General features: G+C 36.8%; 1 protein-coding gene across 6 annotated transcripts in view; it reads right to left on the bottom strand.

Moving 5' to 3' along the window:
- Positions 1 to 814: 814 nt before the first annotated feature.
- Positions 815 to 24,661, bottom strand: part of MYO16 (myosin XVI) — a 365,593-nt gene continuing 341,746 nt past the window's right edge. For 4 of the 6 annotated variants that reach the window (XM_051608256.1, XM_051608258.1, XM_051608253.1 and 1 more), the window contains exons 34-35: positions 19,296 to 19,387; positions 815 to 5,627 (exon numbers count right to left, since the gene is read on the bottom strand). In XM_051608256.1, coding sequence (XP_051464216.1) covers positions 5,394 to 5,627; positions 19,296 to 19,387 — 326 coding nt within the window. In that variant the 3' untranslated portion in view covers positions 815 to 5,393. The remainder of the gene's footprint in view (positions 5,628 to 19,295; positions 19,388 to 24,661) is intronic. The other 2 variants (XR_007888391.1, XM_051608257.1) reach the window with 2 other exon arrangements.

Genomic DNA, 24,661 nt, shown 5'->3' with positions numbered 1-24,661 from the left:
CTGTCACCTAATGACTATCAGGAGACAGGTGAGTATAGATCTATGTAGACTGAGAAGGGTCTAAAGCCCAGATAAAAACAGTGGGGGCACAAGCATTAACTAATAGCTGTCACAAGAACATTGCTATGATGGCAATATACCTGAGCTTGTCAAATTTTCCCTGTTGATGCTTCTAAGGACTTCAGCACTTCTCCTGCATCTCAAAACAAATATTCATTATAGTGGTCTTCTCAGAGAAGAGTGGACTTATGAAAAAGAGTGTCTGCGAAGAGCTGACATTATGCATAAATTCAGACTGCACCTAACAAAGAATTTCAGCTGGAAAATAAAAGGTGAAAAACATTGAAAATATTAAAATATTCTAATCTAGTATTTTTAATTGAAAATATTTCATTAAAAAATTAAACCAAAATGTTTTTCTGAAATTTCATTTAACCACATTTTTTTTCATTATAGAAGTCTGCTTGAAAACTAATCTAAATTGACAGGAAGGGAGATAAGAAAGGGCTAAGGGAGGATCATATATATATATATATATATATATATGAAACAAATCAGCTACTTAATGTTGATTTCAATACTTCTAGATAATTCAGGTGTTGTTTTTTTTTTTGTTTACTGTAAAAATAAAAAATACTCTAAAAACCAAATAATGATTTGACTAAATTTTTACCTGTGACACTTCTCAGCAAAATCCATGATTCAGCCAGATTCAGCAAACATTCATGTGATCAGGCAGATGGCAAAACTACAGGTGAAAGGACAGATAATCTTTGCTAGTGATCTAATTCTCAGAGCCACAGTATGAGCCAGCACTGTGATTTATTTATTTCTTCTCAAAGTGAAAATCCTGAGTATACAGAGAACAGCAAAAGTTGAAGAAAAGCATTTCCTTATATGCCCTTCTTCTTTTGTTCAGATACTGTCAAATAGTTACGCTCAGGCGATATTTCCTTTTTAAAAACCACATATTTAGAACACAAAACCATGAAATGTTTAATACCATTCTGGAAAAGTGTCTTGTACAGAGTTTAATTACATTTATTATTTAACAAGCGAATGGCAAAACTTATTTTAGGTTCCTCAGAGCACTTCAGATATTAGCAGGCTTTATAGAGATAAGAATAACGGGATTACTAGGGATCTCAATACTATAAAGCAGAATTAAAACCTACAATGAATATGGCTATTACTATCACTTCAGAACTATGCTACAGTCTATTACGCTTTCTTAGCAAGTTAATGACATTCTTTGTTCCGCACACAAAGGTTCTGCAATATAATAAAGTTATTAATGAAAATAAGTCAGCCTTTTAGAAGGAATAAAAAGGATCACTGGCAAAAAGGGAAATGTAATTCAGTTATTCAACAATCATACTATTTTTTTTTTTGGTAAACAATACAGATTCTTAAAAGGCTTATCACTTCATGCTGTACACAGATCTTTTGTAAAATATTGGTGCATGTATTTCTCTGAATGTCTAAATCAGGTTTTAAAAGCAAAGGTTTGCTTATAATCTGCAATAGGAATGTAACTACAGCAACTAAAAAATATTAAGTGCTATTTCAGGAGCAACAAGTAAGGTTTACAAGCTTTAAAAATTTCTCATGCCAACAGCTGTTGTTTTTCTTTCATTGTGTTTTAATATGTTTTTTAAATTCCCTTGGTTTTAACATTAAGTGGAAAATATGTCAGATTTTTCTTACCTTATACTGAAGGACAGGCTGATTTGTTAGAAGTTTTGTTTGTTTCACATATTTAAAAGTAAGCAATAAGGCACAATGTGGAGGAGTGATTATCTGATGATAACCCCAGCTTCCTGAAATTGCTTTATTGCAAATATAAATATACTTTAGATTGTTCATTGGATATTAAGGGCATTAGCATGCTCATAGAGTTTAATCTTTCCCTTTAGAATATTAAATTCATAAGGCTATTTTTTTTTTTTTTGTCTAAGCTTTTTTTTTAATGTGCAAGAGAGAACTTCACATACTCAAGAAATACTGTAATTGGCTGGTGCATACTCCACTGGGGAGATTAATTTACGAGGACTGTACAGTTCTGCTAAAACTACTTTGCAACATTTCAAAATGTCAATAGTATATTTTCCCAGCCCTGTAAACACATTTTGATACACAATATAAACTTTAATGGTAGTTTTAAGACACCTCTGGGGGTATGGTTATTTAAGCAATAAGACACAGTAGGGTGTGAATTATGGTATAATAATTCCCTACCAACTGCATTGTTAGGCATGAGGCCAAAGGCCAAGGGACCAATGAACACACTAGGTGTGAATTATGACATCATAAGTAACACTCTGGAGTGTCTTACTGCCATTAGAGAAATATTTAAAACATGTTTTAACACAAATACTTTATTCCTATAGTACTATATTTTAATGCAATATCCTAAAGAAATCTTCCCGAGAAAAAGTTAGCCATTACATAACCTGGAAGGAACAAAAACATTGAAAAAACACAGGTCTCATATAATCTGCTACTTTGTTTGTTGTATTGCACTGTGGATATATTCTTTAAGGAAGAGGCCCAGAAAATAAATGTCTTACCCAAGTTTGCAAAATTAGAACAAAGACGTTCTGCGCAGGGGAGAATAGTCTGCTTCGCTCTTTGTCTGGAGAATCAGATTGCCTGCATCAGGTTTGTACTGGCTTCTCCTGTGTAAATGTATTGATGGAACTGCTAGAAAATCTACACACCTTTTTTCCACACTTGCTTCATAGTGTCGTATTTGGGGAAAAAGGTTGCTTAGACCAGCAGCTGAGGCTGATCACTACTCTAAGATAACTTTAAGCAAGGACTGCAAATAGTATAAAGTGCATTTATACTATTTTCCATTTCAGACTCAATTTTAACCCCCGCTTGACAAATGTATTCTCTGCCCTCAGGTTACTCCCACAAGTGCAGGGATGATAACAGTGTTGTCTGGAGACACACAAGGTCACCTTGCAAAGAGCTAACTGGGTGACTGGTAGCAACCTCACTGCCACAGCAGAGATTTTGGCATGATCCAAACTGGTTTCTCAGTCATTTTTTTCACAGCTTGCCCTAAACCTCCAGGCTGCTGTGCATTGCTTGCTACCAGTGGCCAAGCCAGCTAGTGGGAACTAGAGCTAGCAACATGATGGAGGTTATGAGAGGGCTATTTGCCAGGCCCGTCTGAGCAGTCATGAGCCTGAGGGCACGTCTGCGTGTCTCAGTGCAGTGAGGTGTGCAGGATGGCTGAGCTAGCTGGGTAGAGGTTGTTATGGCTATGTATAGCAATGCTGGGCCATGTAGGGATAACAACTTGCATCCTGGAAGCAATGTAGTTGCAAGGTCAGGTTAATTAGCCCTCTTGCATCCAGTTCAGGAGCTGTTTCATTTTGCTCTCACACAGGGATCTCTGTGTGTGTCTGGTTATCTGAGCGAAAAGGCAGAAAAACTCAGTTCTTCCAGGCAAAGCCTCATTCTGACTTAATTGTTTAGTGGGTGAGAGCTCTTGTCTGCATAACCTCTCAGTGATTATATGCCCCTCCTGGGTAAGGTCATGATCTATGGCCATTTACATCAGCTGAAGGTAAGATTCAGAGTCTAGAGTCTCTGCTTCTCCATGAAATAGAAATGGGCAATCTTATGGACGACTTCTGTGAAGCTAAACAGCAGTAAAAAGATAAAATTCTGAGCTAACCTGCTGTCTTCCCTTCCTTGTCCACTCAAAATATCTACTTTAATCTCCATCAGGAGGAGGTGCTTAATTCTGCCTACAGCTTGATGATACTCATGGGAACAATTTTAGGTTTGCTGTTCCTCTGAAAAAGGAAGCAGGGGATCACTTTTTGGCATCCAGCCTGCTTAGAGCTTCTGTCAAACACAATGGAAAAACCTGCATCTCTAAGCTGGTTGCTTTCCATTCCAAACAACTTCCAAGCAAGGGTGAGCTCACTTTTTAAAACCTAGCTTACATTTGCAAATACTAGTTTTGTATCCACTTGCAAAATTACAAGCACTTTTCCCTGGATCCCAAAAGGAATGGGGCAAACAGCCAAGATGACTTTCATGCTGGTTCCACATACTCCAATTTAAAATAAGTGGCCCCTGACAAAATACTTGTACATATATATTAAATTACACCTTTTAATGGCAAAGCAATATTTCAAAGACTTCTGAGCAGTAGCTAACAAGTTTCTAGCAGCATGCTTTTCATAAATTAATATTACTGCTCAGAAGTCATGTTCACCAACAAGAATGCTCCAATTTCTGAAACCATTTCATTACATGAAATTTGAAGTATAAATGCATCACTGTACTAGCATAAGGATATAATCCTTTGATATACCCATCTCAAAAAAGCCTTCCGGCTTGTAGCAGTAAATCACAGCCCTCTTTTCATACCTCATTACCATTATGTATCTTTCCACTGACACCTGACCTTATGCATAATCAGTTATGAATTTCAAACCATACATATACACTACATGACTCCCTCATTATTTTACATAACTCAGAATGGAGTAAGATTTGAGATGTAACTACATAATTCACAGTTCACACACTCAGAAACACAGGTCCACAGAAAGAAGTCCTGCTGTCTGATTCATGACTGTGAACACCATCAAATCACACCTGCATACAGGAGCCTTGCAAGAATTTCAGGATTGGATTTTAAAAAGGATATTGCCAGTTCTGAAAAAGAAAAACACAGTGTTGAAACTGTTTGGTATGTTGTTAAAGAAAGTATGAAAGAAAAATGCAAGTACTGAATTTATTACCTGTATTTTGAAGAAAGAACAACAGCACCAGTTGCATAAAGTTATAAAACACCAGTAATAAACATGTAAATAATCTTCAGGTTTGCAATGCCAATGGAACACAGACATCTACAAAGAAATATATATATGTATACATGTAATATAATAAAACCATTCATTAGGGAACAAGAAACATCATATATATGTATTATATAAAACAGCTGTACAGTGTGCACACAGACTTTCTGATCGCTCTAAAATGCCTGTCAGTCACTTCTCCCCATCATTATTTGCTTAACATAGTTTCTTCATTGTCCACAGGAGAACTCTAAGTGACCGTCTTGTACTTTTAAACTAAGTATTCATAGTGCTGTTTGTCTCCATGTATATATATACATACATACATATATATATTCACAGATGCACATATATATGTGTATGTGTGTATATATACATGAAAAGAACAAACACACACATGCACACACACACAACAGATCTAAGTAGCTCCTCCATCCTGTGCTCTTGAATGAGTGCTTATAAAAAATCCCTGCACGCTCTGTGAAGGGAAGAAAACTTGCTGATTGTGCAGATTGAAGTCATTAGATGCTTTCATTCCTAACAGTCTGCAAACACACGTCTGAATCACATGGTGGTATCCCATATGCCTGAAGAGAGTCTGTTGCAGGAGGTATCTTCAACCTTCTTCAGCAGTGTTGGCTTTTTACAAGGGGGTGGAGGTGGGGCTGTGATTCTTTGCTCAGTGTTGTGCAAGATTTGCTGCCAGTCTTCTCTCTCTTCACACAGCTTTCTCCTCCAATCTAGAAGCTCTTGCAGAGCCACACTCTCATTCTCTGAAAGTCTAAGCTGATGAATAACCTGTAAGTGAGAAGGAAATAATAATTAAAATAAGGTGCATAAAGTTAATTCTTTTCGCAGTGTAAAAGTGCAGTATCCGTGTTGAATAATACTTCCCACAGGACCCTCTGCTGCTTTTGTCATGGATGTAAACCTGTGGGCAGGGCAGATTCAGGGCCTGTTCTTTTACGTCCCCTGTAAAAAGCTCAGTGACATGTGTAACGATGTACCAAAAATGATGACTTTCAGCAAAATAACCTCCTCTTGAACTCATGAGAGGTGTTTTATACTGCCAAGCCCTGTGCCAGGAGGGAACCACCTTCTGTTTTACATCTATTATTTGCAAAGGAGGATTTTCAGCTTATCCACACATTCTAGTAGGATGATGAACAGAAATCCTGAGACTGCTACAGTGTGTCCTGGCTTAGCCATGTTAAATGGTGAGTGGTTGTGAGTGCTCCTATTCTGATATTTACAGTTAAAAGAAACTCAAGTTCTACACTTTCACTGAGAGAAAGCTGCTCTCATTTGTACTACAGCTGTTTCAAATGTGTGCTGGGCAAGTCAGACCTCTCACATGTGCTGCCAGAGAAGGAAGCAGACCTTCCATGGAAACACCTGAAGTTCTATTGGGAGCCTGCTTAATTTCTGGTTGGTTGATATTTCAAATGAAAGTGCATTAGCATATATAATGTCCTAATAAAAGGCATTATAATTTCCAGTACAGTTGTAAAATCTGCATTTTTAAGAAAAAAAAAGGAAGAATTGAAAGTGTTTGAAAAACTTCATTAGAATGTATTTTGGTGCCATCCCAGTTGCATACCACTATGATATCAAAACCCCCTTTTTTACACAAAATGCACCAGGGCATCTCAGCAGCTCAAAGGAAAATTAAATGTTCCACAGATATTGTTAGAGGGCTATTATAGACTTCTCATGTACCAAAACATTTATGTGTGTGTGTGTATATATATATATATAATTATTTTTTTTTTTCACTCAGTGTGAGTAGGAAAGATTAGAAGGCAAATGCAAAATTTTTAATTGGAAACAGTTTATTAAGAAAGACAGGTCAGGTAGTTTTATCCTATAGAACAGCTGTATCATTTTGGAGGCACTATGGCCTACTGTGTTCAATTTGTATAGATTTTTATAGGCTTAAATTATGGGCATAAGTCAGGTTAGAACACAGGTAGATTGGAATCCAGTATTTCCAATTTATACACCTTATTTGCACCTAAATGTTAAGCATTTAATGAAACTGTATTAGGGGTGCTTCTCGGAGAGGTGTTGAAACATACAAAACAGAAGCTGGGTTAGACTGTCATTGCAAGCCTTTCATATGAAAGAGTTTTAGAGACAAACAAAGGTATACCTGAGCACTGGTAGATAATTATAAGAAAACAGACACTTTGAAACTCTATTATTGGGTGTGCTCAAGTGAAAAAAGTTTGATAATAAGTCTTTAATGAACTATGGGCAAAGTATTTGAATAGAAACAGCTCCACTGCTATTCTAATAGGTACAAAAGCACACAGGTGCAGGGTGAAAAGCCAGTACAATTTGCCTGGGTGAGTCAATTGACAAATGCATCCTATTTATAGCTTATAGGCATTGGAGAAGCTTTATTATCCCAACCCTGCTTATGCAAGCTGTAAATTAATGTTGGGTCAGCAGTTTCACTACACAGCTCATTTTCCAGTGTACAGTGGACAAATGTTGGTCCTGTCCGCAAATTAGTACATCTTTTATTGCATTTTTAAAACAAATATGGAAATATATCTCAAATCTTTTTTCATAATGGGACTGATCTGGTAAGTAAGCTGGAAAAAAGTGTATATTTCAACATGGCTGGAGGATGCTCAGTGGAAATCCAGTGGAAATGAAATGAAGAAAAATGCACAAGAAATGTCAGAGCTTTAAATGAATAAATTAATCTAATTAGATCTATTTGAACAAGATGATACCTTTTCTCTTTTCCATTCATGATTAAAGATTTAGTATGCATATACTTTATAGAAAATATTTGAATAATTGTACATGAAGCACAGTGTGAAACAGCAAACTGAGTTTGTTTATTATTATTTTACGCTATAGAGTCATAGAATCATAGCATGGTTTGGGTTGGAAGGGACTTTAAAGACCACCTAACTCCAACCACCCCCCTGCATGGGCAGAGACACTTCCCACTAGACCACGTTGCTTAGAGCCCCATCCAACCTGGCCTTGAACACTTCCAGGGAGGAGGCAACCACAACTTCCTAGGGCAGCCTGTGTCAGTGTCTCACCACCCCCACAGTGAAGAATTTCTTCCTAATATCTAAGCTGAATCTACCTCCTTTGAGCTTAACACCTTTACCCCTTGTGCTATTTCTACACGCCCTTGTAAAAAGTCCTTCTCCAACTTTCCTGTAAGCCCCCTTCAGGTACTGTAACAGGTGTCCTGAACAGCTATTTTGGGTGAATGAGATGTGTCGTGATTACTGCAAGACTAATTATATATTCAATGAACACTAAACAACCAGTAAGAGATAGGGATTGTACCAACTGTAGACCAGGGTTTTCCTACTCAGTGTCAGAGGTCAATCTAACATGGGTAGCATAGCATTTGGGCTAGACCCACAAAACCTGCTAGCATTTGAACACCTATCATTTAACAGCCCTGCCTTCTGCTAGAAACACCATCTCTGTGTTTGGTATCCAGAGACTTTAGCAGTTAACCAAGTTCCCTATTCCCCACGGCAAAGTATGGCAAGATGTACAAAATCAATTTGTAATGAGCAGCCTAGGAAAGAGACCCCAGGATTAATTCCTTCCACCTCACAGCCTGAACTATCAGACTACAGAAGCAAGTGCTCTCCTCCTGGCAGTATGTAATTGGTTGTTGACAGAGCACCAATGGCTTGGTCCCATCAGGACATGCATGGAGGAACTTTCACCACTATATAGTGGTTAGAGCATATTGGGGAATTGGAAGATGTTGATCTGACTTCTCGGAGGTTAAGGAAGAAGCTGAGTTCCCACCTGCTGAGAAGACACTGGGACTCCAAGAGGAGGACTCTGAGGTGTGCTGTCCATGTGTGATCAGTATGCTGAAGTAAATGCTTCAGAGTGAGTCCCTTGTGGTTTAGGCACACAAGAGAAAGTGACTTGGAAAGAGAACACTTTGGTTATATGCTGGCAACCATTAAAATCTCAGAGCATGATTTTGCCTACTTAGTTATACATATTTAAATTTTGCATCTTTGGAGAATGAGTCCCTAAGTTGCCTTTTGGATTTAGTCTTTTAAATCTTGCCTGGATTTCATTTTACAGCCTGCAGTAGACATACTGGATTTCAACTTTATCTTAGAATCAAGATGAGTTGCTATAAGAGTAGTCAATAAATTATTTTAATTACAGTCTTATTTCTCAGACTAGTTAAACAATTCAGTAAATTTTTAATTATACAAAGTTGAAGGTTTCACATTTTTTAATAATTTGTCAGAAAAGGTATGCCAGATAAAAATATTAACAGGCCCATTTAAAATTAACTTTGAGTTATTTACATATTTGGCTCTAGAATCTCAGGAAATTAATTCTGTATTAAAAGAGCAAATGTTACAACTTTACAAAGCATATTTTGTAACATTCAGAAGTAACAAAGAGTTTATACCCTCTATTTATGTGTCATATGCAACAGTCTTAATCCTCAAACTGTGGCTAAAAGACTTTTTAAACTCTGTCTGAGAGTTATTAATTTACATCAGTAAGTTCTTTGGAGTATTTCATGTCATTTTGCTCTCTCCCTGACCAAATGTAGGGTTTCCTTTTAAAAAAAATATGCAGTCTACTAATTTTTTTGGTCATTTGTGATTGCATTGATTTTTCTTCTTCTTCTTCTTCTTCTACAATTTCCAGAGAATGAAAATAAGTATTTAAATACATTCTTGCATGTAAAAACATAAAAATAATTTTCTTTGCATATATTGTGGCTCTGCATGCTTTATTACAGTTCTGTTTACAGTTGCTTCTGTAAGGTTTAGTAAAGTTCCAGAATAAAAACATGCAAGCACAACAGAAAACAGATTTTCAAATCACAACACTGTGTAAGGACACGTATAGCATATAAATCCACACTCCTGAGACATTTGTGTGAGGTTACGAGTCCATATCTTCCATTTTGCGAAATACTCCCAATTATTTTAATAGATTTGTTAATGTTGGTGCCTTAAAGCACCTATCGGTAGATGCTCACAATTAATTATTACAGCATTATAATATTTCTCTTCCATTAGTATTTTAAACTATTAGTAAAGTTGAGGTACCATAATAGAATCCAAGGAGAGACTGAGTCTAGAACAGCAAAGATTTTACCTTTCTAAAATTAGATCAGTATCTAAAGTAAGTTATGCAACAAATGTAAAATGTTGATGATAAGATACCATATTATCTTAGAAGTGGAGCTGCCTTGACAAACAAGATGTTTTTAATCTTTTCCAGTTTGAAGGCTGCCTAAAACTGTAAGCAGAATAAATTTCAGCCTGAAAACAAGAGGTAACTCACAGTTATCTTTGTGAGAACCCTCAACAGCAGTTCACAAACCCCAGTGGATCTCCTGCAGATTATCAGTTTTAAAGACAGACGTGACCAGGACATTCTCACCTCTCATTTCACAACTAAAGACACAATTTCACTCAGTAATTCTGCAAATAATTCTTACTATATGAGATTATTAACAAGACCAACACAAAATCCTGACCCTTCAAGTTCAAAAAGATGTATTTGTTTTTATGTGACAAGAAAACCCCAACCAAACCAAACCAAAAAATAAGAAATGAAACAAAAAACCCCATAAATCAGGAAAGGATTGCTTTTCCATCAATTATTGAATAAAGAAAAAAAAAAATCCATTAGCCTACATGTTATTTACCTATACAATACTAATTTAAAGATACAAGAGGAAAGCACACAGTAAACCAAGGGTGTGTTAAGAAGCCTAGGCAAGCATTCAACATAAATCAAATCAATATGTAAATCTGTGTTTGACTGGGAAACCTGTGTTGGACACATAAGACCCCAGCAGGGAGTAGCGAGCAGCTATGATAAATGAGTTTACATGCTTCTAAATTCCAATTAAAAATCTTCAAATACAAATGTGCCACTGGGATACAAGCTGATTCATGTGACTGTCTCATGAATGCTGGAACATGCATTTTTTTTACAAATGCAGACACACTGGATGTAATAACTTGAGATCTAATATGCAACAATAAAACGATTTTAGTTAATCGTTCTCTTAAACTGCTGCTGATTTTTCTTTGTGTTGGAGCAACCTTACAATCTCCAAAATGGCAAAGAAGACAGGCTGTGGAGGTGGCATGCCAGCTTAAACTGAGTTAAATATTAGATCCATAACTGATATATATATATATATGCATATATATTGCATTTGCTGAGTTCTGAACAAGAAAATATTTTTCTCTCTCAGTTGAAAATTCTTATTACATCAAAAGAATAAACCAGCTTTAGAACAGATTTTTATAGATGACACACCAAAGTAATTTATAACTTTGCTGATATTTAAAAACTGGGGGATAATCTTAAAAGTAACATACTTTGCATTAAAATGAAACTAAAAAGGGACTACGCTTCTGAACAAAATCAGGACACCACAGGAGTCAGGAAGAAATGCTTTTCCCTTCTGAAAAGCATTTTTCAGCTATCTGCATTTTTTGACGGACAGATTTTATTTTCTTCCAAACATCCGTCACAGGGCGATGCTGGAAGTGGGATATTCTGGAGTCAGAGACCAGGAAGGCCCAGGTACCTCTCATTGCCCAGTCCAGCCCTCTACTATCACATGGCTTCATCCTAAAAAAAGTAATTCCACTGTTTGTCTTGGTTTGGCTTTATGAAATTATTGGTTTTTCCGAAGCCTGTCTTCAGAAGGACCTTCTTCCCTAGGCAGCAGCACCTTCTTGGTTTTGTCACAAAAAGCCTCTTACACACACCTTTGGTGCCTCAGATGAAAAGATCCGACTGTATTTTATTAAATTCTTAATCTGACTGTAATTTTATTTCTGGTGTAAGTTGTCTGATTTTCTCAATTAATTAGATTAATCATCTTTCATACAGCTTGGAGGTATTTCAGCAACCAAAGATATTACATCTTTGCAAAATAAAAGCAGTAAACAAATCCTGAGTCTTGCTGTAATGTGTAATCAGGCAGAAAGTATTGGACTTGGGTAGGTAATGTTAAATAATATATTACAGCACACATGTCAGGCACTCTGATTACCTGAGCTGGGAATGCTGTATTCAAAACAGGAGTGTATTTATTTGCTTTTTTTTGATCTTTTGGGTTTCAATTATTTATGTATCATTATTTGTTTTGGCTGAGTTTCTTTCAACTCTCTATTTCTGGTTATCAACTACAAAACGACACCTTTCCAGAGTGACTAAAATATCAACAAATATTGAAAGATACTTTTTTTTTTTTTTTTCTCCTTTTAGGAGGTATTTCTCTTTCCAGACAAATTGACTACACAATACTCTTTAAAACCTTGAGAGCATCCTTCTAATTTGCCTCCATTGCTTGAGAAAAAGATTGTGTTCAGGGCAGCAATTGTGCCTTTCTCAAAATGAGTCCTGAAAACAAATCATTTATTCTAGAGGTCTTCAGAGCAGCTGACCTAACAATGCTGATACCACTTTGTATATAATCTAACAACAAATATCTGAGAAACTGAATCATGTTGCTTCTTAACTGATCACTGCTACTTTGTGGGATTAATTTCATTGAGATATTTTACTTGATCAGTTAGACTTTGTTTGCCACAATGCTTTCGAAGCAATAAAAAAAAAAAAAAATCACCAACTCATATTTGCTAATGTTGTGCATCAGTCTTGTATAAAAACACTACACTTAAGGTCAAACAGCATTAGAAGCAAACACCACTTAATTTATGGTCTATTAGCCATCTAAATCTCTGCTACTCTACATGTATAAGAGAATTAAAGGCAGAGGGATCCATTTGTTCTCTCTCACACCAGGTATTTATGACTAAGTGAGAAGTGAAGTCATTCTCCACAGGTGCTGTCAGTTGGGTAGGGGACCACAGTCCCATTGAACTCAGATCTGAAGCAACCTTTTAAGGTGACCTGTTGGCCACTGTGACAGCCCAAGAGGAGTAACTCCCTTTTAACCAAACACTTGAGCTTAGGAAAGGTACTTGGGTTTTGTTCCCATCTTCTCAACAGTCACGGCTTTCTGGCAGGGGAAAATGTAATGAGGAAGCAGTGACAAGACAGAAAAGGGGCCTCAAATCTATTGGAAGTTCATTGTGGCATCTATTTGTTCAAGGAAGAGAATGTGCACTTCCCCTTTAGGAGGTCACAGCAGTCAGATCCAGGACACACTTGCTGAGGAGAGGGACATCAGCCCTCCAAAAGCCCTTGGTACAGGAACACAAGATATTGTACCTGCTGATGAATGTATACTATGTGTTACCTCATACCATTTAATCTATATGGAAGCTGCACTGTGTTACAAGACCTGATTTTTGCCTGTGTGTGACATTACAAAGAGAATTCTTTGACATTACTGTCAAAACAATAAACAAAATGCTATTCAGAGAGATATACTGACTCAGATCAATGGTAAGTGTATAACATTCTAAACCTTCTCTTGGATGTTATGTGTTTACAAAGGCGTTTGTGATTTTTTTTATTACACCAGACTTGCTTGATTGCCACGTTTTGCTTCAAAGATGATCAAAGATTACTTCCAGCTAATAGGCAAACACAGCAGACATTAATAACAAATGTTAAAGCCCAGTGTTTAGAACTGTGACAATGGGGGGAGGAGGGAGGTAGCAACACATTCTTGATTATTCATTTTTTTTAACTTTTGAACAGTTAACAAAAGAAGTGATTGGCAACAAAATATTAAATCAAGCAGGAACAAAGAAGGTCCTTGAAACTATAATGAATATGCAGCTCTTTCTGAAGGAAGAGACTGCTGAAAGCAATGAAATTTCATGAAATAAGAACTATGGCTTAAGCTATAATGAAACAATAAATACATTCTTCACGCATATGAAAAGACATTTCCAATTTTTCATTGTCAGCTGTTGGCTCCTATATTACTGCAATCTGCCAACCTGCATGATAAGGTTTAAACAAAATAGAAGAGATAAGACTGCAGATTTATTTTAATATAACAATATGTGAAAAAATAACCTTTTTTTTTTTTTTTTTATCTTCCCCCTTTGAGAACAAGAATGATAAGATGTGCTTCAGAAGTGCATAACCAAAATTTTACACCAGGGTGTCTTGTATGTCTGAGACTACTTAACCTACCAGGATGGCAAGCTGCTTGCTTATTTTTGTGTTGTTTCAGGAGTTTTTCCGTAGGATCCTGCATGCATATGGCATCATCTGATTAAAAATAAGCCAACATTTAGCCATTAGAAAACTAAAATGCACCAAAAGGCTTTGCACCTTTTAATGGGAATTTTTCTATTTTTCTTCTCAGATGGCTGAATCTTCAAGAGATCGAGGTAGCAAACTAACTTGTACAGAAGCAGCCCTATAAATGTAGAAGGATTTTAAAAATTATTTTTATTTTATTGAACATAAACAATCACACTGATAAGTGTATGAAGCTATAGTATTTGGAACATCACATAGACTTTCTACTTTTTTACTCCTTGGTCCCTCTCTTTTTTTTCCCCAACACCATGTGCTCTGTCTTGATCCTTACCCCTTTTTTTTTTTTTTTTTTTTTACTTTCTTTTCATTGTTTTTCTCTCTTCTCTGTTGTGTTTGTGCTGGTTTGTTTGTTTGTTTGTTTGTTTTTTTCTTCTCTCTGGCCCTTCTTTCTTTCCTAATGGTAAATCCCCTATTCATTTTATTATTTACCTTCTGTCTCAGTAATTTTATCCTTCCTCCAACCTTAGTTTTCTGAATCATCCTTTATCTGGTGGCTGTTTTACTCCCCACTCCCGCCCCACATAAACGCTTATTATCACTCTAGACTGTAATCTGCCCCTCACTTCCCATCTGTTCATTATCTCCAGGTTGTCCATCTCATCCTGTTAGAGACAGACCATGTTGCTTCTTGCTGCCCACATTAGAAACAAGGAGTATTTTAGCTGGCCCACTTTTCTTCATTCTCACACCACATCCCACTTTGTAGTGAATGTTAATAACAACTTTAAAATATTTTTCCTAGAATAAAAAAACAAACAGCCAGTTCTGGGGCTGTGAAAAAGAAGATGACAGGCCTCCTTTGCTTTTGTGTTAGGTGCCTAAGATACAGTCTTGCTTTTGTTGATTATTTAATTTTGTTGCTGCTGCTGACATTCCAAATAACATCTATTTCAACTGTCTTTATGCTCTGTCTTTTAAACATACTCATACATAGGAGCTATTGAGAACAGAGGAAGCAATAAATACAGACTGGAGAAGAGAGCACATTGGACTGGCTAAGGAATTGGGAAATGCTTCATGTAAAAGAAAAGAAGCACAGAGGTAATATTTTAGAAAGCTTCTTTTATTTTTGAGGAGGTTTTGGCTTTCAGGCCCCTTTTTCAACATTTGTGGAATCTCCATTGTGTTTTGGGATCGCTTACTGGCGTGTGACTGAATAGAAATTATTCTTAATCATAGCAAAGTTTTTTATCTAAGCAAGTTTATGGCACAACCAACCAGAATAAGTGTCTCTTCCATTTTGGTGGGGTCTTAGCCTCTGGAAATAAATTATGGGATAAGAATTCAAGACTACAGATTCAGGCACATTTCAAAGTTCCAAACTGTTTAAAAAAATCACTGAAGCAACTGGCAACAACAAGCATTTCAGTATTTTTGAACTGGTAATCTTAAATCAAGTTTGGAAAAGGAAGTTTCCTAGTTTTCAGCTGTTCAGGGAGCAAGAGATGCAGCATAGCTACCAAAAGGCTTTCTGCAGAAGTTCAGCTAGATGCAGTATTTGCAGCTGATGCATTTGGGCCTAGTCGCTAAGAGCCAAGTAGGTTTTCTTCCCAGGACAGATTGGGATATTGTCTCTTGCAGGAACATATTACTATAGATTTCTATTTTATGTTTGGAAGATTCCCTTGACTATAATGTTTTGTTTTACAGGGAAAGCATAAAATACATGGACACTGGCATCCTGGGATGGTAAAAAGAATATGATGAGGCTCATTTCTAACAAATAGTTTCTGAAACATCTGCTATCTGTACAAACTAATGTGCATGAAACTTCTGGATAACTGATTCTGAGAGCTTTGCCCCCCAAATTCATAATTCAGTCTTCACTGGGGATGAAGTTGATGTTACAGTGTTATATCAGATGTTTTGTTCTTTATGTTTTTTGTGGTACTTGATTTCAATCTACAGATAAAATAATTTGGAGATCAACAACTGTACGGACACAAAACAATATGAAGGAAAAGGTATTAATTAAAAACAAACAAACAAAAAAAAACAACCCACATACTTAGTTGTTCTTTTAAAACGCAAGACTGATTTCTTTTGATGTAAGCTCTTTTATTTCTGAGGAAACAAACATATTTTAATGCTCTTCCCCATTTTCTAGCAGAAGAAAGTACAATTTTATTCCATAACTTTTAAATGAGTAATATTTTTTAGTATTTTAACAATTGTTTTCAATTTTTGTCATTTCTCATTCTGAGAAAACCTGACCTTTAAGAAATCATTGCCCTAGAGAAGTACTATTTCTGACCAACAGTGAAGCTTTTGTTTCATTTCAGCAGAATTTGCTTTAGAGATAATCAGTTAATTTGCTGAATTTGAATCTGCATGATATTTTTTACATGGTAATTGCTTTAAAAAATGTTTATTAAAAGATTGACCCTTTTGATGCATGTCGACAGATACTGAAGAATTTGCTCTCTTAAGTGTGTAGGTTTGCAGTGTGCAGGAAGGACCAAGCAGCGATGCAGGTGATTATCACCTCATGTGACAACATGATGGTACCACACGCTGCAATGACTAAACTTTAGTTGGATGTATATGAGTCTTGAGATCCTGTGACAAAAATGGAACTAACTCCTGTCACTTCAGGAAGTAACTAGCAGGGAGATATTAAGAAAAGCATAAATATTAGAAGTCCCTGGAAGCTAATGATCCGGTTTCCTTTAGCTGAGATGACAGAGTGTCTGCCAAGAAATCCAAGGACTCAGTCTATGTTTCTCTATATAAAGCAATTAGTCAATCAGTACCTTCACAGATCTGTGAAACAATCTGTCCTACTTCATACATCTGTGCAAGAATTGCTTTAAAGTGATAAGGTTACTGCAGTGAAGCCTGGCAAAGACTTTCACAATAGGGTTGTATGCTGTTAAGAGTCATCAGCAGCATGCTAAGAAATGTCAAATGTAATTAAACCAAATAATTTTCAAATATATGCCATGCTTTGGAAATTATGAGGAATGCTTTTTACAGCAAGAATTCTTAGCTCTGTGAGCACAGACCTTTCAAAATATTTTATTATAATTGCAATTATTACTACTATTACTACTATCACTATTATTAAAACAACAACAACAACAATAACAATAGTTTTTGTCAGATAAATATTTTTCCTTTTTTTTTTTTTTTTCTTCTGGCAACACCATTTTGGAAGATGTTTTTTTCATTAAGGCAATTGTATCGAAAATCACAGAACCGCAGGTTCCTTCTATAAACTTGCCACAGTTCTTCCTGAGTTTGCATTTAAGGATTGTCCCTGCATGTAATTCTGAGTATGTGGTGTGGAATCTATTTTAAAGATTTGTGAAACACTTTGGCAAAACATCTATTTACTGAAAAGTGACATTTTAAAGTACTGAATTGAAATCGTGTTCAGCTTTTGGTAAGCAGTTTTGGAAAAATCAAAAATAGAAGTTTGTAAATGGCTAAAGACTTGCTTCTAAAATAAAGCATTGAAGTACTACAGACTAATTTCACATAAGGATGCAGTTTCCATTTGCAAAGATAAGAAGATAATGGCTCCCCTATACCCAGTTCATTTAAATCTCCACATACCGCACTGATGTAGTAATTTATACATGATCCTCCTTGATCACAGGCAAGCATTTTAGCAACAGAGGTGTAAGGTATTTCAGGATAAAAGTGTCTCACTGCACGTGACACTGGAGTACTTTGATTTTTCATTCACTAGAGAGGGCTGTTTGGCCTCTTGCCTGCCTAATAAGTGTTTGGTTTATCATGAAAAAATAGAACAGAGACAACTGAAAATATCACCTCTGGTCATCTGCATAACCCCATATCCTCACCCAGTATACTGATCTGGAGATAACAGACCTGTATTTTTTCACAGTATGGTCAAAGTACATTTTGAGAGTCTGAGAGGTATGGTGATTGCAAAGATTTGTTACTGTCTGCAAGACAGGCATGTGCCCACGTGTGCCAGGGCAGCTCTGGCCAGCCCAGCCTCACTCGTGTGTCTGAAGAGATAAGCATGGTTCTGGGTGCTGTCTTGGCACAGTTTTACGACTCAGAAGAGGCGCTGTAGTTATGCCTGAGCTTTGGACAGTGGGGCAGAAAAGCAAAAAAGCAGAAGACTTTTCTACTAGTTTGCTCACATATTTATTCACTTGTGCGTTAAGACTAACATGATGTTGAAGGTCAAATCCCACTCCTGTTGGAGTCGATGGCCAAACCTTCATTCACTTGGTTAGGGTCAGTATTTTGTTGTAATTAAATGTCAGGTGTCTCCTGGGGACACTGAGTAGCCTTTAAATCTGATAAAGCACTTCCTTTGCCTTCTGGTAAAATAGTTTGGAAACTAAACTACTGGTTATTGAGAAGTTTGTGTTGAGTAAATTTCTCTCAGCTCCAGCATATTTTCTCTTTGGATGATATTTGGATTTACAGTAAAATTCTTACAGTCATCTCAGATAAAAAAATTACTTGGAACTACCCTTTTAAAAAAGTGGACAGCAGACATGAAGACAACTGGAGAACACACCAATGCCGTTTAAGTGAAAATAAATAAATAAATTGCTTGAATGCCTTCATGTTTGAATTGGCTACTTAGAAAGTAAAGCATTTCACATTATATATAAAATGCTGAAGAATTAAGAAAAAACATGAAAAATCTCACTATTTTTCTTTAATGCACACCAAACTTCAATCTATGTTGCTATTTAAATTGACATTAAACAAATTCTAAAAGAAGCAAAGTTTAAGCTTCATGATACCTCAGTACCTATTGCTGTTTTAATTGATAGGTATTTTGATTTTATTTTGTACTTATTGATATTTGTATAAAAGCAGTGAAGACTGCTTTTGAAGTCTGCACTGCTTTTATATATAAAAGGATGATATAATTATGTATTTATTCCTATGAGGTTCATTATCATGCAATTCTTTGTGATACGAATGAATATCTTGAGAGAGAGAACATATTTTCTGCCTGAAAATACCATCCTCACAACCAGCAACAGTAAGTTTCATAAAGTTTGAGGTCTACTATGAGAACTATTCAGCATGACTATCCTCCTAGCAAAAGAGAATTAAGAATAAATTAATTAGTGTCCTTAGCTCAAGACAAACCCATAAAGTCAGCATTTTCCAATGCCAAAACCAAGAATTTAAATCAAGATAACTTTCAACAGGCAGCTACTATGATTTCTTTCTCTTTTACTGGCTCTAGTAGACTGTCCATTAAATACTTACCTGACTAGTGTGGCTCTCCCTATGTCTTTGAATTGACGAGCCTGCCGTAGTGCTGGCTGACAGTCTTGAATATTCATTTTCCTCTGGTAGACCTAGAGAAGAACAATACTAATTTATAACCTGATGCTTGTGCATTGGCTGATTTCAGCATGAGATCCAAAAGACCGTGACATGTTATCCTAAAAAAAGAATGAAAAAATAACACATTTGCCTGGGTATTTACTATTTTCATGCCTATTAAAAAGGAATAGTTGTTGTTTGCCAAGTATGAATAGCATCATAGGTATGCTTGCTGGTCTACAGAAGGAGCAACTGTACTCAAAGAGCCCACAAATAACACATTACCTATACATCAGCCAGGGATTTCTCCTGCATTGTGGAAATCCCTGGCTTCCCTCTGGCTTCTTTTCAGAGCAGAAGCAATGCAAAGGGAATGGAAAACAGGCCTGCAGTCTGTTCTCTAATTAAGGTCTTTAGGTTACACAGAAAGCTGACAGTAGGTCCAGGCTTTACAACTTCATTTCCTCAGTACAGAGGTTTTTCTTTGTAATTCTTGTCCTTGTTGTGTACTCTCCATGTGGGAATTATCTGCCCAAAATTTAGCTGTGTAAAAACTAGTCATCCAATGTAAAAGAGCCAGGCAGTCTCCCTCTGTAGTCAAAAAAAACCACAAACACTTCTGTACAGTCATCCTAGAGTGGGGCTCATAGCTGGTGCTTCCCCATCACTTCTGCCAGAGTGGGAAGACCATTCACACAGCACTACAGTCATCTGGAAAGTGAGATGAGGGGATAGAAAGGCAGAAGCAGAAACACAGTCACTTCATGACAGGAGTTATTAAGACAACCACAAACTGAAATCACAGACACCATGGTAGACCTGGTGTCCAGCAATTTGCATTATTCTAAACCACCACAAATGAATAAAAATGCTTTCCTAGGCCATCAGCATGTTTTGAAAAAGATAATGCTTTTGCACTATATTAATAAACGTCAGGATCTACCTTCTGTGACAGCCTTGAGCTAAGAATAAAGTTATAAGTGATTTTCTGGTTATTTCTATGAAAAGCACTTGTTGGCCTCTTCTCCCTAATGACTAGTGATTGGACAAGAGGAAATGGGGTCAAGTTATGCCAGGGGAGGTTCAGATTGGATGTTAGGAAAAGTTTATTCACAGAAAGACTGGTGAGGCATTGGAACAGGCTGCCCAGGGAGGTGGTACAGGCACCATCCCTGGAGGCGTTAAGAAAACGGGTAGACGTGTTTCAGGAGATGGTTTAAGGGTTAGGGGTTGTAGGGTGGATGGTTGGACTTGATGATCTTGAAGGTCTTTTCCTACCTTGGTGATTCTGGGATTCTATGATAAGAGATCTTACCAAATAAGTAAAGTTTCCATATACAGCAACAGCATGTTGTCACTGACATGGCAAACAGAGGCTTGGTGGAGTTTGGAAAGATATATGGAGTAGCTGATTACATTCTGAGAGTTTTCCTTTACATGCACCTAAGTAAATATTAGGATACCACAGCTGTGCACGGAATAAGACCTTGCTTAATTCAGAACAAGGTTGGAAGCATCAGTTTAGTGGGGGCAGAACTACAAGAACAGAAGTTAATTGGTGTTTCAGGCTGGAGCACAAAATTACACCATTTGGACAGGACATTCTTGCAAATATTCTCAAGTTACCAAAAGCATGCCTCATTTGTCAATTTTTTGGTAAAATAGTGCTTGCTGACATTATTACTGAAATTACATGTGGTGGTGAAAATGATAGCAAGGAAAATTATTGAACCAGTAATCTCTAACTGGAGAAATCAAATGAAAGAAATGCATTCCATTTCTTTTCACATAATCAAGAATATGGTCTTGTCTCAAGCAATATATGGATTCAAATGAGAAACCCAATCCTTTTCTCACTCCCTGTTATGCAGTTTCTGTATTCTCTTAAAGGAAGATCCCACACCCAATCCCTGATCTTCTTCCTACATTCCTGTTTCTTATTTCTGTTCTGTTCTCAGGTACTCCTTTTAAAATCCTTCAGATAGATAGTTTGCATCTCAAATACTGAGATCTAGATTACTGGACATCAAGAGGTAGCTCTGTGGTTCCAGAAAATTTCCAGTTTCATAAGCTCTGTGAGCCCCGAACTGGAGATCCTGCACCTCCTGCCTTCCAACATCAATACTGGCAAACCAACAGCAACACCAGAGAGTCTCTGCATCTTTGCAACTGTGGACACACACATAATTCCCCAAACCTTCTACCCTTTTCCATGCTTCTACACTTACACACTGGCTGGATCTAGTGACCAGCTCCACTTGATACATTTGCTGCTATAGTGTGAAAGAGGCATCACCAGGAGAGGCGAGATTTAAGGCTCTGTGCTCAACAGAGCCCGTGCCATGATGACATGCTCCTTTTCTGTCAGATTATCTGCTGTGATACCTCTTCATGCTGTGACTTGTTGCCTGATGTGCTTAGATTTGGTGGTAAATTTCAAGGGACTATATAGCAGACTGTAGCACACAGGTGACAGAATGGTGACCTTCTTGACAGCTAAAGTTAGACAAGACTAATCTTCTTACCTGGATAAGGCATAGGGATCTTGGTGAAACAGGCAGGCTCTCGACAACTACTCTTATGCTGATCAGCACAACCTATACAGTGGATCTCCACAGTCAAGCAGTGGATCTCAGTTGCAGCTGAAGAGGAATAACCAGAGAGCCTTCCTTCCAGAAACAGCAGCATGCCAACAGAACCGGATGAGCTGCACAGTGCAAGGTGCATGCCTGGGTGACCATTAGGGAAGATGCAGCACTATGCTCCTGCATCCAACATAACTCTCTCATCTACACAATATCTACTCTTTCACTTGGATTACACTGGGTAAGTACCTCACTCTACTGGGGCACGGAATTGTCAGATACCTGGAGAATGTGTCCCTTTCACTAACCAAAGGCTAGGTCACCTCAGTCACTTATTACAATAGTCAGATTCAAACACTTCACTTGCACTCCTCTATATCCTATTAGGTACTAGTTGGAAATAACAACACATTTCAGTAAACTGCTACATGCAGTGTTTGAGTGTCTCCCACCAGAGGATATGCTGCTTTGGGTGATTCAGGATCACAGCTTTCAGCATTGCAACGCAAAAGGCTATTATAGGCTTTCTGATTACTCTTTGTGTTTGGACAAGAAATAGGAAAAAAGCTCTTTCTTTTAGACTAAAAACTCTGGTAGGCGTGGAAGGTTTGCTGCAGAAAAGTCACAGTTTGTTAGCACAGAGCTGTAGAAAGCTGTTACTCCTAATATTAAAGATAAACTAAAGAAAAGGATTACATTATATAAAATGAAAAAGCTACTTCTGTTAAAATTCGGGACTAACAGCAGTGCCAGAAATTAAACTCAGCTTTCAATGCAGCATTAATCTGTTTGGAAGCTGAGCCAGCCAGTTTTTTAGCTGCTTAGTAATGGTTTTCTAAAGAATTCATCAGGTTATAAGGAAGATTAACATCTTGGTCAAAATGATTATTCTTTTGACCATGGTGACTTTAAGTTTCATGATGCTTCAGAGGAGTGGTGCTGACACTTCATTTATGACAGCAAAAGACTAGCCTTATTTAAGAAATCACTTTTGTACTAGCTCATATGAGTAATATATGAATCTAGATTTTGTTTCTATCAGTGGAAAGTAGATTATATAGTTGCACAGTGTAACAATGGGAAGCTGATTACTTTATATTCAAGAGTTTTGTAATCTCAGTATTAACTATTTAATAGAGCATTTCAGGTTTAATTTTCCTCAAAGCTGCAGTATTTTGGTATACAGTAATAAAGGAGTGAAAAAGTATTTTACATGGAATCATCTCATGGCACATCCTCAAATATCAGTATTGCGTAGATATATCCAAGAAGACACAGATTTCAGAATCACAAAGATGTTAAGGTTGAATCCTAAAAGGATTGTTTTCCTAAGTAAACCTGCAAACAGATTTTTAATTCATGTAATCAAAATACACCACAGCTTTCCATATTGTAGAATCTTTCATTTATTATTAAGGGTGGCTGGAAAACTAGCATTCTGTATTGCAAAATTTATTACCTGATTTTGCTCTGCATCAGGGTAAAATCAAAGCTTGCATCATTTCTGCAATAGTCTGATAGGCAAAACACAGATTTGAACCTTGAAACACCACAAATAATGCTAATTCCTTCCCCAGTGGGATACTGCCAGACGTAAAGGGAGTTTTTTTCTACTCTTGGAAATGGCGTAATGTCAAAACCATTCCTTATCAAAGCTGCATCAAAATTGGGAACCTTCCACATAAAGTTTGATTTTGATGTACCAAGTATTTTTAAAGGAAAAAAAAAAAATCTTACTGGAAAATTCCACTGCACAACTTAACACCTTTACGATTAAACTTTCCATTCACAAATAGTTTGAAAAGAATTGGTTTATGCATAGTAGATACTGTACGTTATCAATATATACAGCCCTGGCTACTAGTTGTTGCAAATAAACTGAAAAAACTTCACACAAGAAATTACAAGCACCCACCTCACCTGTTAGTTGGCCTTTTATTGAAGCAACGACTATTTCAGTAACTGAGATTGTTTACTAATGTAATGATCACAAATTATAAACTTCAGCATCATTTCATTTCTAAGCTGAAAGAAACATAGCTCTTGTGATTAAATTCCCAGTTAAGGGGTCTGGGGATAAAATGGTTGCTCTTATAAAAGCTGATCTCCCACAGGGCCGGTTAGGATGCCAGAACACATGGTTAACGTCCTACATAGAAAGGAATCAAAGACTTGGTCTACCCACAGTTTTTGTGTAAATTTAACAGTCTGTTATACATACTGAAAATATGCTTCACTCCTCCCCAGAATATTATATGGATACAAAAGGGGACACGGTTGGAATGGATAAAGAAGCTTTTTTCTTCTGTCAGAGTATGTTCCTGGTTCCATACAAGAATGAATGCACCTGTATGCTCATATAGCTTCTCAGACTGGGTGAGTTTTCTGCTTTGATTATCAGAGAGAGCAAGAAGAATTATATTGGCCAAGCACTGCAGAATTTGTAGGATAGGTATTCTTGAAAAGAAAGGAATTACTTGGTTTTGAAATGTTTCACTTTGACAATAAAGCATGATAATATAAAAAGAATTATAGCATATTTAGAGAACAAATGCCATATTTCAGTTGAACTAAGATTTTTCCCTCTTTGATTTTTCCAATATAGCTCTCAAACTATCAACTGCCTTATGTGCAGTTCTGCCCCTAACAGGAAAGGCTATACAAGTGTTCTGCTTAAATAAACCATATTTAGGTTGAAGTTTTTAGCATGAAGATAATTGT

Source organism: Apus apus, chromosome 1 (assembly GCF_020740795.1).
Source record: "Apus apus isolate bApuApu2 chromosome 1, bApuApu2.pri.cur, whole genome shotgun sequence".
NCBI lineage: Eukaryota > Metazoa > Chordata > Aves > Apodiformes > Apodidae > Apus > Apus apus.
Note: the sequence above shows the minus strand (reverse complement) of the source record. Positions and strands in the feature narration are given on the sequence as shown.